The sequence below is a fragment of the Tenrec ecaudatus genome, chromosome 9 (genome assembly GCF_050624435.1).
Source record: "Tenrec ecaudatus isolate mTenEca1 chromosome 9, mTenEca1.hap1, whole genome shotgun sequence".
Classification (NCBI taxonomy): Eukaryota; Metazoa; Chordata; class Mammalia; order Afrosoricida; family Tenrecidae; genus Tenrec; species Tenrec ecaudatus.
Genome location: NC_134538.1, coordinates 144,455,047 through 144,467,693, shown reverse-complemented (window position 1 = coordinate 144,467,693; position 12,647 = coordinate 144,455,047). Strand labels below are relative to the sequence as shown.

The 12,647-nt window shown below is 41.1% G+C and overlaps 1 protein-coding gene across 5 annotated transcripts in view; it reads left to right on the top strand.

Moving 5' to 3' along the window:
* Positions 1–12,647, top strand: part of POT1 (protection of telomeres 1) — a 100,186-nt gene that overhangs the window by 73,575 nt on the left and 13,964 nt on the right. For 4 of the 5 annotated variants that reach the window (XM_075558623.1, XM_075558621.1, XM_075558624.1 and 1 more), the window contains 5 exons: positions 741–876; positions 4,084–4,172; positions 4,873–4,964; positions 6,788–6,893; positions 10,749–11,157. In XM_075558623.1, the coding sequence (XP_075414738.1) occupies positions 741–876; positions 4,084–4,172; positions 4,873–4,964; positions 6,788–6,893; positions 10,749–10,861 (536 nt within the window). In that variant the 3' untranslated portion in view covers positions 10,862–11,157. Of the gene's footprint in view, positions 1–740; positions 877–4,083; positions 4,173–4,872; positions 4,965–6,787; positions 6,894–10,748; positions 11,158–12,647 lie in introns of those variants that run through there. The other variant, XM_075558622.1, reaches the window with a different exon arrangement.

Sequence of the window (12,647 nt, the reverse complement as noted above, 5' to 3'; positions counted from 1 at the left end):
TAGTCCATTTACCGTAATTAAGGATATAGTAAATTTGCATCGCCCACTTTACTATTTCCTTTCTACATATCTTTCTGTTCCAGTTCTCCTTCTCTGTTACTTTTTAGGTGTTAAGTAGATGTTTTACTAGTATAGCATTTTAATTTCCCTCACGTTTTATCTGGTCTTGTTTAAAGTTATTTTCTTAGTCATTGTCCTGTGAATGATAACTAATTTCTTATGAGTAATCTCACTCAAGTTAGTGTATAATATCTTTGCTCTGATAAACCTTAATTCCTTTGTGCTATTGTCATTCTGGTTACTTCTTTATTTAAGTCCATCCACACAGCTTCCTAATCTGCTTTTTATACTTTTCTTTCAAATTAAAATGGTGAGAATCTTATCATTCTTTGACTATCCACTTTCTCCGTATTTGTTATTAGAAGTAAAATGTTGCTGGCATAAAAGGGAAATCTTTATCAACTCAAGAACATTGTTAGAATTTCACAAGATTTCTATTTTCCTGAAGTCTAGATAGTTTGTTTTTTTTTCTTTGCAGTGTTAAAGTCAATCCATTTAATCAGTGTGCACAATCCTAAATTTGCAAAGGATTCTTTTTTGAAATCTCTGTATTCATGGCGTTCACGGCTTTTTCCGGGAAACCTTTTGGGCTTTTACTGTTGCTCATGTATAACTTAAGAGGCACGCCGTGTTGCTTGCGTCTGTGCTGCTGCAAGGATGAGTTTGTTGTCTTTTAACAGGAGGTGTGCTCAGTGAAATCTGCAAACTCTCCAGCAAGTTTCATAGTGTCATTCCTGTGCGATCGGGCAAGGACGACCTGGAACTCCTTGACCTCTCAGCACCATTTCTTATACAAAGGCAAACACGACATTTTGGGTATGTTATAAAACACTAGGAATTTTTGGAATTAAAAACTGTGGACAATTTTTTGTTATTCTACTAGTTGGTATATGTTTAGTATCTACTGACTGAATGCCACTGTGTAGCAGTGAATTACTTGATATCGCTCTTCTGTCCTTAGTCTTTGTAACCCCACCAAATGGCAGGTAGAGTCATGCAGATGAAGTATATGGCAATCTACTGAGGGATTGGTCAGTTTACCATCTCACTGGGTTCAAAGTGAGCCATCTTAGAAACAGGAATGGGGGACTCTCACTGCCACCAAGAATGACTTGGCACAAATGGAGCTTGTCTTTTGGACGCCAAGTTCAAGTGCCTTAACCTCCTCCATCAAGGAGACAGAGCTTATAAAAATGTAGGAGCCCGTAGGTCAGCTTGGAGCATTGTTGTTTGAAAGACTGAACGTGCTGAGGAAAAACAGCAGATGGCTTGAGAATACAGAGAGAAAACGGAGTCCGATGCTAAGGCTGTCTGCAATGGTGTACTGTCTCTTTCTGGAAAAGTTCTTGATTCCCAATGCCTCACAGGCAGAGAGAAAGTCTTCTAGAAAATGAAGAGGTTACTCCCTGGATCAGTCTGGATTGACAGGAGAAACAAATTCAGAGACACTTCTGTAGAAGAAAGAGTTGTGTATAAAAGAGCAATTGTATATTGAGAAAACATCCCAGCCCAGTCCAGATCAAGTCCATAAGTCCAAATTAACCCGTGTGTCTGATACCAATCTATGAATTCCTCTTCAGAATCACCCAACACATGGAATGATGCTGAATACAGGAAGATCACAGACCAGTGGGTGCCAAGTCTCGTGGATCCAGTGGCAATGGAAACATCTCAGCGCTGGCAGGGGTCTCCATGTGGCTCTTGTAGCTCCAGGGCTCTAGCGTAGCTCCATGTGTCTTGTCAGCAGGAATGTCTCACAGGGAGGGAACTATTTATCTCCTTAGTACCTCCAAGTGAGGTCATCAAGCCTGACTGACAGGCTAAACTCCACCCCTCACTCTTAATAGTCTCAAATTGACAACAGATTATGTAACTACTACACTACTTTTACTTGGCTGAGGGTGCTGCTGGTCATGACAAGAAAAGAATTGTGGATCAGTCACAACAAGCATACCAAGAAACCTTTGAAATCAGCAAAGAGGAAATGCAACCAACACATCTTATCAGATTGGATCTGGCCCTTAACTTCTCTGTGTTCTATGAGATTCTGAACTCCCCGGAGAAAGCATGCTTTCGATAAACTTGCTACATTAAGTGAAGAGCCATACACACTCATAATGAAGTTACTGAGACAGCTCGACGTTGTGGACATCAGATACCCAATGAGATGGAGCTGAAGCAGAAGGAGGGGTAAATTAACCAGCCTTCAGCTTTGGTCTTCCTTATTCTAAAACTTCCACAGTGGACCATTTGTCATCCATTCTGGCCCACAGATAGTCTTTTGTTTACATTTTAGGACAGGTTTCTGTTACTTCTGTTTTAATTTCTGTATTTCCCATGCGGTTTTAATGTTTACTATGAGGGAAGTAGAGCCAATTAACCTGCTTTCATCTAAAGATGGCCATTATGGGGATGTGAAATTTTTATACAAGTTATAAGGGTTTGGCCTAGTACTTTTGGTACATTGGGGCTTCACTAGGGCCAGAGTTAAAACTGCTTCCATGTCTAAGCAAAGTAAAGTTCCTGTATATGGGTTTGGGGGATAAAAGGGATCATTGGTTCCAGTCACAGATGTAGTCATTGTGGTACGTTAAGGTTTGGAGCACTTCACAAGGCTGTGGAAGACACTCTCAATCTGCACACCTCTGCCTGCTGCTGCACAAGTGTTCCTTGAGACAAAGTCGTGGCCCAGTTTCCACTGGAGAGGGCCAGAAAATGGTGCACACACCGTTATTTGAACCCTAACCTGCTGTTTGCTGTCATTGTTTTTGCTACACTCATTTGTATTTAAATATTTTAGGCAACCTAAGAACACATGTACAAGTAAAGATGTAGTGAAAGAGTTGCTTGGTATCCATTACATCATGTGTATCTGGTGTAGCAGTAAAACAACCCATGTATTTAATAACTGTTTTTAGGGGGTTTTTTTTGCTTTTGTGATTGAGAGAAAAATATGACACTTGCCTAACATGCATGTGCTGTAAAAATAGTTAACAAGGAAATAACTTGAGATGACAGCTCGCTTTATTTAATGCCTCATGAAATTGTCATTAACAATCGAAGTATAATTATTAAGAACGTGTATTAAGCTGATATAAGTGGAATGAAAGTTTTATCAATGGGTGAATTAAAAGCTCACTGCCATCGGTTCACTTCCAACTCATAGTGGCCATATAATTAAACTCAATGCCAATTTTGACACATGCAACCCCATAGGACAGAATAGAACCAAAAGTCTCATCTTTCTCTTGTGGAGTGGCTGATGTTTTTGAGCTGCTGACATGGTTAGCATCCAGCATGTTAAATGACCATATGAAGGAGCAGACAGCCTCGGCTCCCCTACCCACCTGCTGTGACTGGTGGATTGAAAGCACCCACCACACTCCCCAGGAACCCTCAGTGTAGTGTTTATTGATTGGTATTTAATACGTATGCCCTCTAATTCCGTGCTTCACTCACGTCAAGTTCCACGACAGTCAGTTTCCAGACACTCTCTCCCTTTTACTCACCTCCACCACTGTACCCCTGCTGCCCCTATACGTGCATCAGTCCTGCATTTCACATACCAAAAAGTGGAAAAGCATATGACACAACTTCAAGAGGGTGGCCTTCACTGACATGACACCTCGGAGACGCCCCCTAATGTGAACAAACGGAATCCTGCTTTCGTTTTGCTTGAGGGTTTTTTGTGTTTTACTTTGTCATTGCTGTTGGTCCCTTTATTTTGTCATTGCTTTGTATTTCTGTATAAAGACTCAAGGGTGGGTAAATCTATAGAGACAGTTAATGGATTGTAGTGTATGGGGCATCGAAGGGGAAGTAGGGGGAGTAACGGGGAGTCAACAGCTGAGTACAAGAAAGGAGAGAATGACCTTTGTTCTACAGTTGGTTGTGGTGGTGATTGTGCGCCTCTTCTTGATGTGTTTGAATTGTATGATGTGTCAACTATTACTCAATAACATAGTTTACAAAATAGATTACTTTTAATAAATTCTTGGTTTTTTTCCCTTTTATTAATTATAGATGTAAACAGTGTTCCAGTTTGAGACCAATACAGTGTTTAAATTCCTTGGCTGATAAAACATCATGGATTCCTTCTTCTGTAGCAGAAGGTAAGCAAAATATTATATCCTACAATTTTAACTGAAAAGGGGCTTCAAAAAATTTCATGAAAATTTCCCCTACCTTAGAATTCCAGTTTTGCACAAACTCCTTGGAGTCCTTTCATATTCATGAGTATAGTAAGCCCAAGAAAAGGATGAGCTAGAGCTAAACTTACCTGAATTAAAATCATCCGCAGTGATTGTAATAAAACTAGAGCAAATGTTTAAAATGCAAGCAAATTTACTTTTAAACATGTGCCAGTCTTGTCGATCATAACCCTTTGGTTCATATCCAATCATTTGTTTTAGCATTAGTCATACCTACAGATCCTTAAAAATCTGAATGCAGGAAGATCACAGGCCAGTGGGTGCAAAGTCTTGTGGATCCAGTGGCAGTATAAGCACCTCAGCTGACAGGGGTCTCCACGTTCTCCTCCAGTTGCCAGGTCACAGGGTCTATCAGAGTAGTGCCATGTGCCTTTGTCAGTAGACTGTCTTTCAGAGGAATCTTAGAGAGAGTGTTTTTCCGCCTCCGTGGAGGAAATACAGGAATTCCCAGAATCCTCGGGGGAAGGCCATGCCCACACAGAGGCCTCATTGGCTATGACCTGCTTGACAGACTAGACTCCACCCCTTCACTCTGAATCCTCAAACTGACACCAGATTATGTAACCACCACACATGGTTTGATCTTTCTCTCCTTCCCTAGTACTAGGTATCGTACCTCTCCAATATGTGTACGTTATGACCTTTACGCTCGACGATGGAACAGGAGTTCTGGAGGCTTATCTTATGGATTCTGTAAGTGTCAGGGTGGAGATTATCAGTTGACAATAAGATACTATCTCTTAAACATTCATACCTTGGTACTGGTTGGTAAGCGTTGGGCTGTTAACCACAAGGTTGGCTATTCAAACCCCGCAGCCCCTCCATGAGAGTAAATTGAAGCTCTTGGAGCTTCCAAATATTTGTAGCCCCTGGAAATCCTTTTATAGGCCTGCTCGGAGCCAGAATCGTCACTGTTGCAGCAGGTTTTAGTTGTTCACACCCAGATTGTAGCAAAGAGTCCTCGTAGCGCATTGAGTTCAGCGTTAGGCTCTAATCACATGTTTTGCAAGTTCATTGGTTCAGATCCACTACGTAGATGATCCGTGGGGAAAGATGATCCTGTAAAGATTTATAGTTTGGGGAACACAAAGGAGCATTTCTGTCTTTGAGGAGCTCTAAGAGTCAGAATGGACTTGATGGCAGTGAGTTTGGGCTTGGTTTATATTATTCCTGAAAGGATTTCAACTTAAACCGAACCAAACCAGCCTCACTGCCATCATGTCAATTCTAGCACCCCTATAGGACAGAGTAGAGCTATAGGACACAGCACCCCTATAGGACAGAGTAGAGCTGCCCCTGTCGAGTTATCAAGATGATAACTCTTTCTGGGATTAGAAAGCCCCATCTTTCTCCCAAGGAGCAGCTTGTGGTTTTGAACCACTGACATAGTGGTTAGCAGCCCACTGCGTCACCAGGGCTCCTACGGTACTTAAAAGAGTAATTAAGTAAGATTGCATCTCTCTCTTCTGGTTTGACATTTTAAATCTTAAAATTAAATATTTACAACTTGAAGAATAGATATTTAAGAAGAGTCAACGTCCATGCCAGGCAGAAGTTCTGTTCCAGGGACCAGCAGGGAGAGGCATGGCCTTAACACATAAACATTGTGTATAGCATTTCTTTTTTCTTTTCAATTATATTTCATATTAGAGGGAAGTGTTTGTTTTAATAGGGAGGCCCCTTCCTAGAGTGCTGCGTTAATAGTTAGTCTACAAGACTCCCCTCTGACACATTAGCCCAGACAAGAGCATCTTTTAGTGCTCAGGGAATGTGGCCTACAAGAGATGCTCACCAAGCCTTGGGGTCCAGAGTTTGCATTAGTCGTCGTTGAATTGCCCAGAGGCCTGATCTCAGCCTCCATTGCTTCGGGGGTCAGGCTGAATCACAGTGTTAGGCTCTCAGGTGTAACCAAAGTCTCTGGGAAAGACTTAGGACACAAGACAAAGACCAGACCTCTTTGGGGCAGTGTTGGCAGTGTTCCTGACTCCATCTTCTCAATATGGTTAAGACAAGAGTGTTACTCCTGCCTCTCCAACTATTTATCCAATTATTAAATAAATATTCAGTGAACAAACTACTGTGTTCCAGGTGCTACTGTACATCATGGGGATACAGCAATGAGCAAAGCAAGCAAAATTTCTTCTGTGCTGAAGCTCTTAATCTAATAGAGTATATAAAATATTAAATAAATGCATACTGTACATTATGTTCTTTAAAATTATTACTTTTTTACAAGCATAGAGACTTGTCAAGCTCACTGGTTTTTATTGTTATTTTTATCATTAAGCCAGAGAAATTTAATTTTAATTTACCTCAATGCTACTTGTAGTTAAACTAGTAAATCGTAATTCATAATTATCTCACCGCTCTAAGTTTATGAATTTTATAATCTTGATAGAGTAAAATAATTAGAGTATAGTAATTAGAGAATATTGAAATGCTATTTAAATTATAACATTAAAGTAACATTATTTCCATTTTCTCTCTCTGTCATTTGCATAATTTTATTGTTATAGGACAAATTCTTCCAGATTCCAGCATCAGAAATCCTAATCAATGATGACCATCAAAGAAATATGGATCTGATCATGGATATGTTATGTCCTCCAGGAATAAAAATTGGTATGTTATGGTACTTTAATTCTCTTGTGTTTTCCTTACATAGCACTAGCATATATGAAAGCATTGTCAGAAAGTGCTGTATGTGCTCATGTATAAGACAAGTTTTTCCAGCACATTTTTATTGCAGTTTTGTGGTAAAATTAGGTGCCTTGACTGATATTTGGGCAGGCTTATACTCGAGTATATATGGTACATAGAAAAATGGAATTAAAAGATAATGGCATTTTTTCCACAAATATTTTTAAGCCCTCTCATATCTAATCTTTAGACTTTTAAAAATATGAATATTTAAAGGGAAAGATGAATGAATTGCTAAATAGAGATAACTGTATACGTATTTAAATATTGAGAAGTATAACAGCAAGCAGTTTATATCACAAGTTCACTGAACACTTTGTTTATGCATATAGATGTTTTCATTGAATAACTTCAGTGCTGACTCATAGCAACTGTATAGTTTATAGAAACTGGCAAGCAACATTTTCTATAAACTCCATTTAGCCAATTTAATTCAATGATGAATTTCCTTTCATATTAACAATTTTCAAATTTTGCATGTTTTTATTTACTAATTATTTTAGTCTGCTTTAGTTTTCTGTATAATGTAAGCAGTTGACTTGTCAACCATATAGGCCTACTCCTTGCTTTTTGTCTTGGTTCAGTTCCAAAAACCTGGTCGTTATACAAAATTGACCTTGTCCAAGAGTGGAGGCCATTGCCCTGTCTTTAGTGCAGGTGTTCCCACCGCTAGCACTCACCCCTCATTTCCGATACTCAGGGCGCATTCCCACCACCAGAGAGCCTGCCACCTCCTGATGCCCACCATTACCTGGCCCGGCTCCAGGCCTCCCCGTGGACCCTAGCACCTCTTCTCTGCACCTCCCACTGGGCTAGCCCAGCAGTGCCTCTAGCAGGCAGCTCCAGGCCTGCAGACAGGGGAGACCTAACCACCCAGGCCCAGGACGCTGTCGAGCTGGCAAAGCTACCTCTTAGAAAGAGTTGTCCAAGCCCCCAACAGCTCCTGGGACCTGGCCGCCCCTTCCTCCTGTGCCAACTGCCTGGCCTCGCTCCTCCACCTAACCCTACTCCGGATGGCAGCCTGGGTGCTGCTCTTCTGCTCATGAGCCTCGCCTTCTTCCTCGTCCCTTCCCTTCTTCCTTTGGCTCCTTGTTAATGTGAAAAAGAGTGGAAGAGTAGATATTATTACTATTATCACAAATGCAAAATATCGGTAAAGGAGATAGTTAATAAGCAAGAAGTAGGTATGTCTGCAGGTGAAATTATACTAGTTATATGTACTTTTATAAATTTCCTCTGAGGTCAGTATTTATTTCTATTTAACTTGAAATTACAGATCTAAATTATAATAAAATGAGTTGAATCTTTAAACAACTTTTCATCATTAAAGAATTTCAGCAGTTCAGATTTAGTGAATGTTGGTTTAACCTTTACAGGTTATGTGTGTTTATTCTGTATAATCTGTACAGGTTCTGTACATTCTATTAGGCGTTATTCTGTCTCTTGGTCAATTTTTATAGTAATAAAAAAGTGGGAGCTTTTGTTTATAGCAAAGCTTACAGTGTGCACCTTTATTTGTTGTCCGTTTTAATTTTGTTGGCTGTTTTGCTGAGAGAAAAAAAATACTAGTGAGTAAAATACTAGTGAGTAAAATACGTGAGGTAATTATTTTTTTAACATTTTACAAGGGCTCATACGGCTCTTGTAACAATCCACACATCATTTGTATTAAGCATATTTGTACATATGTTGCCATCATTATTTTCTAAACATTTATTTTCTCGTGAGCCCTTGATGTCAGCTCTTCTTCCTCCTCGTTTCCCCCCACCTTCATTGCCCCTTGATAAATTATACATTGTTATTTTCATATCTTACACCAGCTACTGTCTCCCATCCCCCACAGTTTCTGTTGTTCATTTCTCCCTTGCTGGGGAGGAGTGTGGTTATGTGTCGATCATTGAGATTGGTTCCTCCTTCCTTCCCTCCTCACCCCACCTTCTCCCTACCGTCCTGGTATCGCTATTCCCATTCCTGTTCCCGGATTCCGTGTGTCGTGAGCTCTGATGTCTTACCTGTATCTGTGTACATGCTGCCATCTAGTCCAGTGAGAAGAGCAGTATCCAAAGAGATAATGGGGGGTGAGGAAGCCTCAAGGAACCAGAGACATATTGTGTGTTTCATCGGTGCTTGACTCATCCCTTCCCTGAGACCCCCTCTGTTTGTCTGTTCTGGCTCTTCTGATGCTTGTTATCCAGTCCCAGTGAAACCTCACGATTTCACAGGCTGGTGTGCTTCTTCCTTGTTGCTTGTTTAACTTCCAGCTTTTAAGGCCCCAGACGTAATATATATATTTTTAAATCATTTTATTGGGGCTCGTACAATTCTTATCACAATCCATCCATCCATCCATTGTGTCAAGCACATTTGTACATCTGTTGCCATCATCATTCTCAAAACATTTGCCTTCTACTTGAGCCCTTAATATCAGCTACTCATTTTCCCCCTCCCTCCTCACCCCCCTCCCTCATGAACCATTCATAGTTCATAAATTATTATTATTTTGTCATATGTTACACTCAGACGTCGTAATTTTTGAAAGCAGGTCACCATCAGCTTTCCTCACCACATTTGCTTACACACCCATTTTGTCTTCTGCAATTGTGCTGGGAGGGTGAGCATCGCAGAATGCCGGATTATTAGAACAAAGTGTTCTTGCATTGAGGGAGGGCATGATCAGAGACCCGACGTTCATCCACAACCTCAATGTATTGCCATATAAATATATGTACATGGACCAATAACCTCTATTTTTATGAATTAATGTATTGACAATATGTACACACCTATGCTTATACCTATATCCGTATCTTTGCTTCTAGATCTTTCGGCCTCTCAGTAGTTCCTCTCAGCTAGATTGATGCTGCGCCACACCCCCAGAATCTCTACATCCTTGTTGTTGATTTTAATTCCCTAGTAGTTCCCTATCTATGGAGTTGTTTGCACACCGCTCCCTTCCCCAGTGGGGTGATTTTTAAAATTTAATTTCCTATTGCTGAACATTTTTATTTATTTTAAGGTTTTCAGTATTATGAAGGTTTCTTTTTAATTCCCTTTATTTTGAAATCAAAACATCCTTTTGAATATAAAATATATACTTTGGCCTCCTAGTGGAATTTTAATGCAAGCGTTCAGATTATTACTTTTCAAGGACATTATGTATTTTTATAGCCCACCAGCAGTGTAAGAGAGCTAGTTGGTATCACTCTTGCTACTATTAAAGACTTCAGTGGATGCCTCTCAGACCACCAGAACTTGCAACATGAGCAGCTCTTCTAGAAGTTAGAGTAGATTGACTAGGGTCGTAACCAAAGCTCAGAGATGAGACCCACTTCCATTGTTCCCTGAGCTCAGAACCTTGTGCCTGGCAGCATTTCATCCGAATAAGTTTAAGGGCTTGACCTCATTTGAAATTCTTTTTCAATTTCTGTCCAGTTAATTAGAGAAAGACCAGGGATAGTCAATAGTCAGTGATGTTTAATTGTTAACAAAGGACTAAGAGTTGAGCATCAGATAACCTAAGACCTTTGCTGCTGAATAGTTTGAAAACTCCAGATTTAAGCTCTTAGCTATTGACGAGGGGAAAAACTCACATTGAATGTTTTGAATCCAGTGTTTGTGCATTCAGAAGTGGATTGATGTTGCATTTCCTAAGGGTGTTTTACTGTGCAGCCGCGATTGAATCCATTTTCATTTTTCTAGCTAAGTTGTGAGCTTGGATACAGATATCCGAGGCACGTGTTTCATCTCAGTTAAATAACCTTTCTTTGTGCTTTATAGATGCGTATCCATGGCTGGAATGCCTCATCAAGTCATATAATGTCACAAATGGAGAAGAAAAGAAAGTTTGCTATCAGATTTTTGATACAATGGTTGCCGAAGATGTGATCTGATATTGTCACCAGACTCTGCATACTGTAAGATATTGTTATTTTAGGAAACATGACTATAGTCTATTTGATTGTTATAAAACACAAGACTTACCTTTATAATTGACTTTTGAAATACCATCTACCTTTCCACTTTGACAATGATGGTGTTACCTTAGCCCCCGCCTGTTTCTATGTTCAGCACACCCAGCCTGCGGGGGTCTCTGTGAGGACTGTGCGTTCGTTTACACTCTGTACTCCTTTTGCCATGCAAATGTTCGTTCACTAAAATCTTGCTCATTAAAAATTGGTTTTCAAAATGAGTTTTCTGTCCTTCAGCCAGTGCCCCTTTGCTGTCCCCTCACCCGACTGTGGGCTTCATGTCCTGCCGGCACGTTCATTTCTGCCATGTTGTAGATTTTACCAGGGCCAGGCCAGTAGAAAATGCCCGTACTTTAAATCTCTTAGCTTTTACCTGAGTGCAAAGTAAATAGCCACTGGTTGTGTGGTTTTGCTTCACTTTACTCTGGTTTGTTTTGTGCAGAGAAATCTGTTTAAATAAGCACTCTTTACAGCAGTGGTCCTTAAATGAGCTACAGTAAACTGAAGTGAGTGATTCACGTCAAGTGACAGCGGTGGAACTGCTTGTTTGGGTGCCCCGATGGGCCATTTGAGGATTGCCTTCTTCTCTCTGCTCTGTTAGCACGTAGTCCCTACCACCCAAAGTGCTCAGGTGTAGCAGGTTCGTGACACAAATCGTGCTACCTTTTTACTCTAAATGCCTTATATAAAACATCCCCATCATAGGCTTAATAGACAAATGAATTGATAATTCAGTATAATAATTTACTTGTTACCAGTGTTTTTCAAGACTCATCACGACTATTCACCTTTTTGTAAACATTTCATTATATTTGTGTACTGTGGTTGTGTGTGTGTGTGTGTGTGTGTGTGTGTGTGCGTGCGTGTAGAGAGAGAGAAGAGAGAGATGAAGGTCTACTAGTTCAATATTAGGAATAAAGAAGTGCATATGTCTCAGTCATTTGATTTTTTTCTGACCCAGGTTGAACATAGATGCTCTGGGAGGCCGAGAATCTGGGCAGGTTTATGTGTGCAGCCCTGTGTGCTAAGCCCTTCACAACAGACCCTTTTCCTGATCAGGAAGTGGAGGCTTGGACAGCCGCCTTGACTCAATCACACCCTAGACCTGTTCTTGGCTCGTGCATCTCTGCCAGAGCCTACACTCTCTGCCTCTCATGGAGCTGCCTGAAAACGAGCCCTGCCGCAAGCCCCTGGGCTAGCATTGAGAGCCAGTTAGACTGCAGGCCGGGGGGTCTGCTGTCTAGCAGGTTAGAAGCCGAGGTGCACCAGGCCCCAGGCACCTGAGGTAACTCCAAGCCGACAAAGGAGAGCCCCTAGCGTCTTCATGAAGATATATAGTTTTTCTTTTTTAATAAATCCCCCCAGATTGTCTTCAGTTGTTTTGGTTTCCGTCCCCGTCAGGTGTGCACCCCACACTCAGCCTTCACCGTGGTGGTGCTGTTGGGTAAGCGACCGACTGCCGCACAGTTGACGGTTAAAACCCATCAGCTCCTCCGAAAGAGAAAGAGGAGGCCGTCTTCTCAGGAAGCCTACATAGGGTTGCTGTGGGTCAGAGAGGAGTCATGGGCCATCGGTTTGGACCTGTGAGTCGTGAGCAGAGGAGAGTGCAAAACAAGGTGGCAGTTCCTGTGCCCCTCGTTCCTGTGTTTGGCCGCCTGATACCTACGGTAGCTCGGCTGTACCACTGTAGACGCTCCTGTTTCTGAGA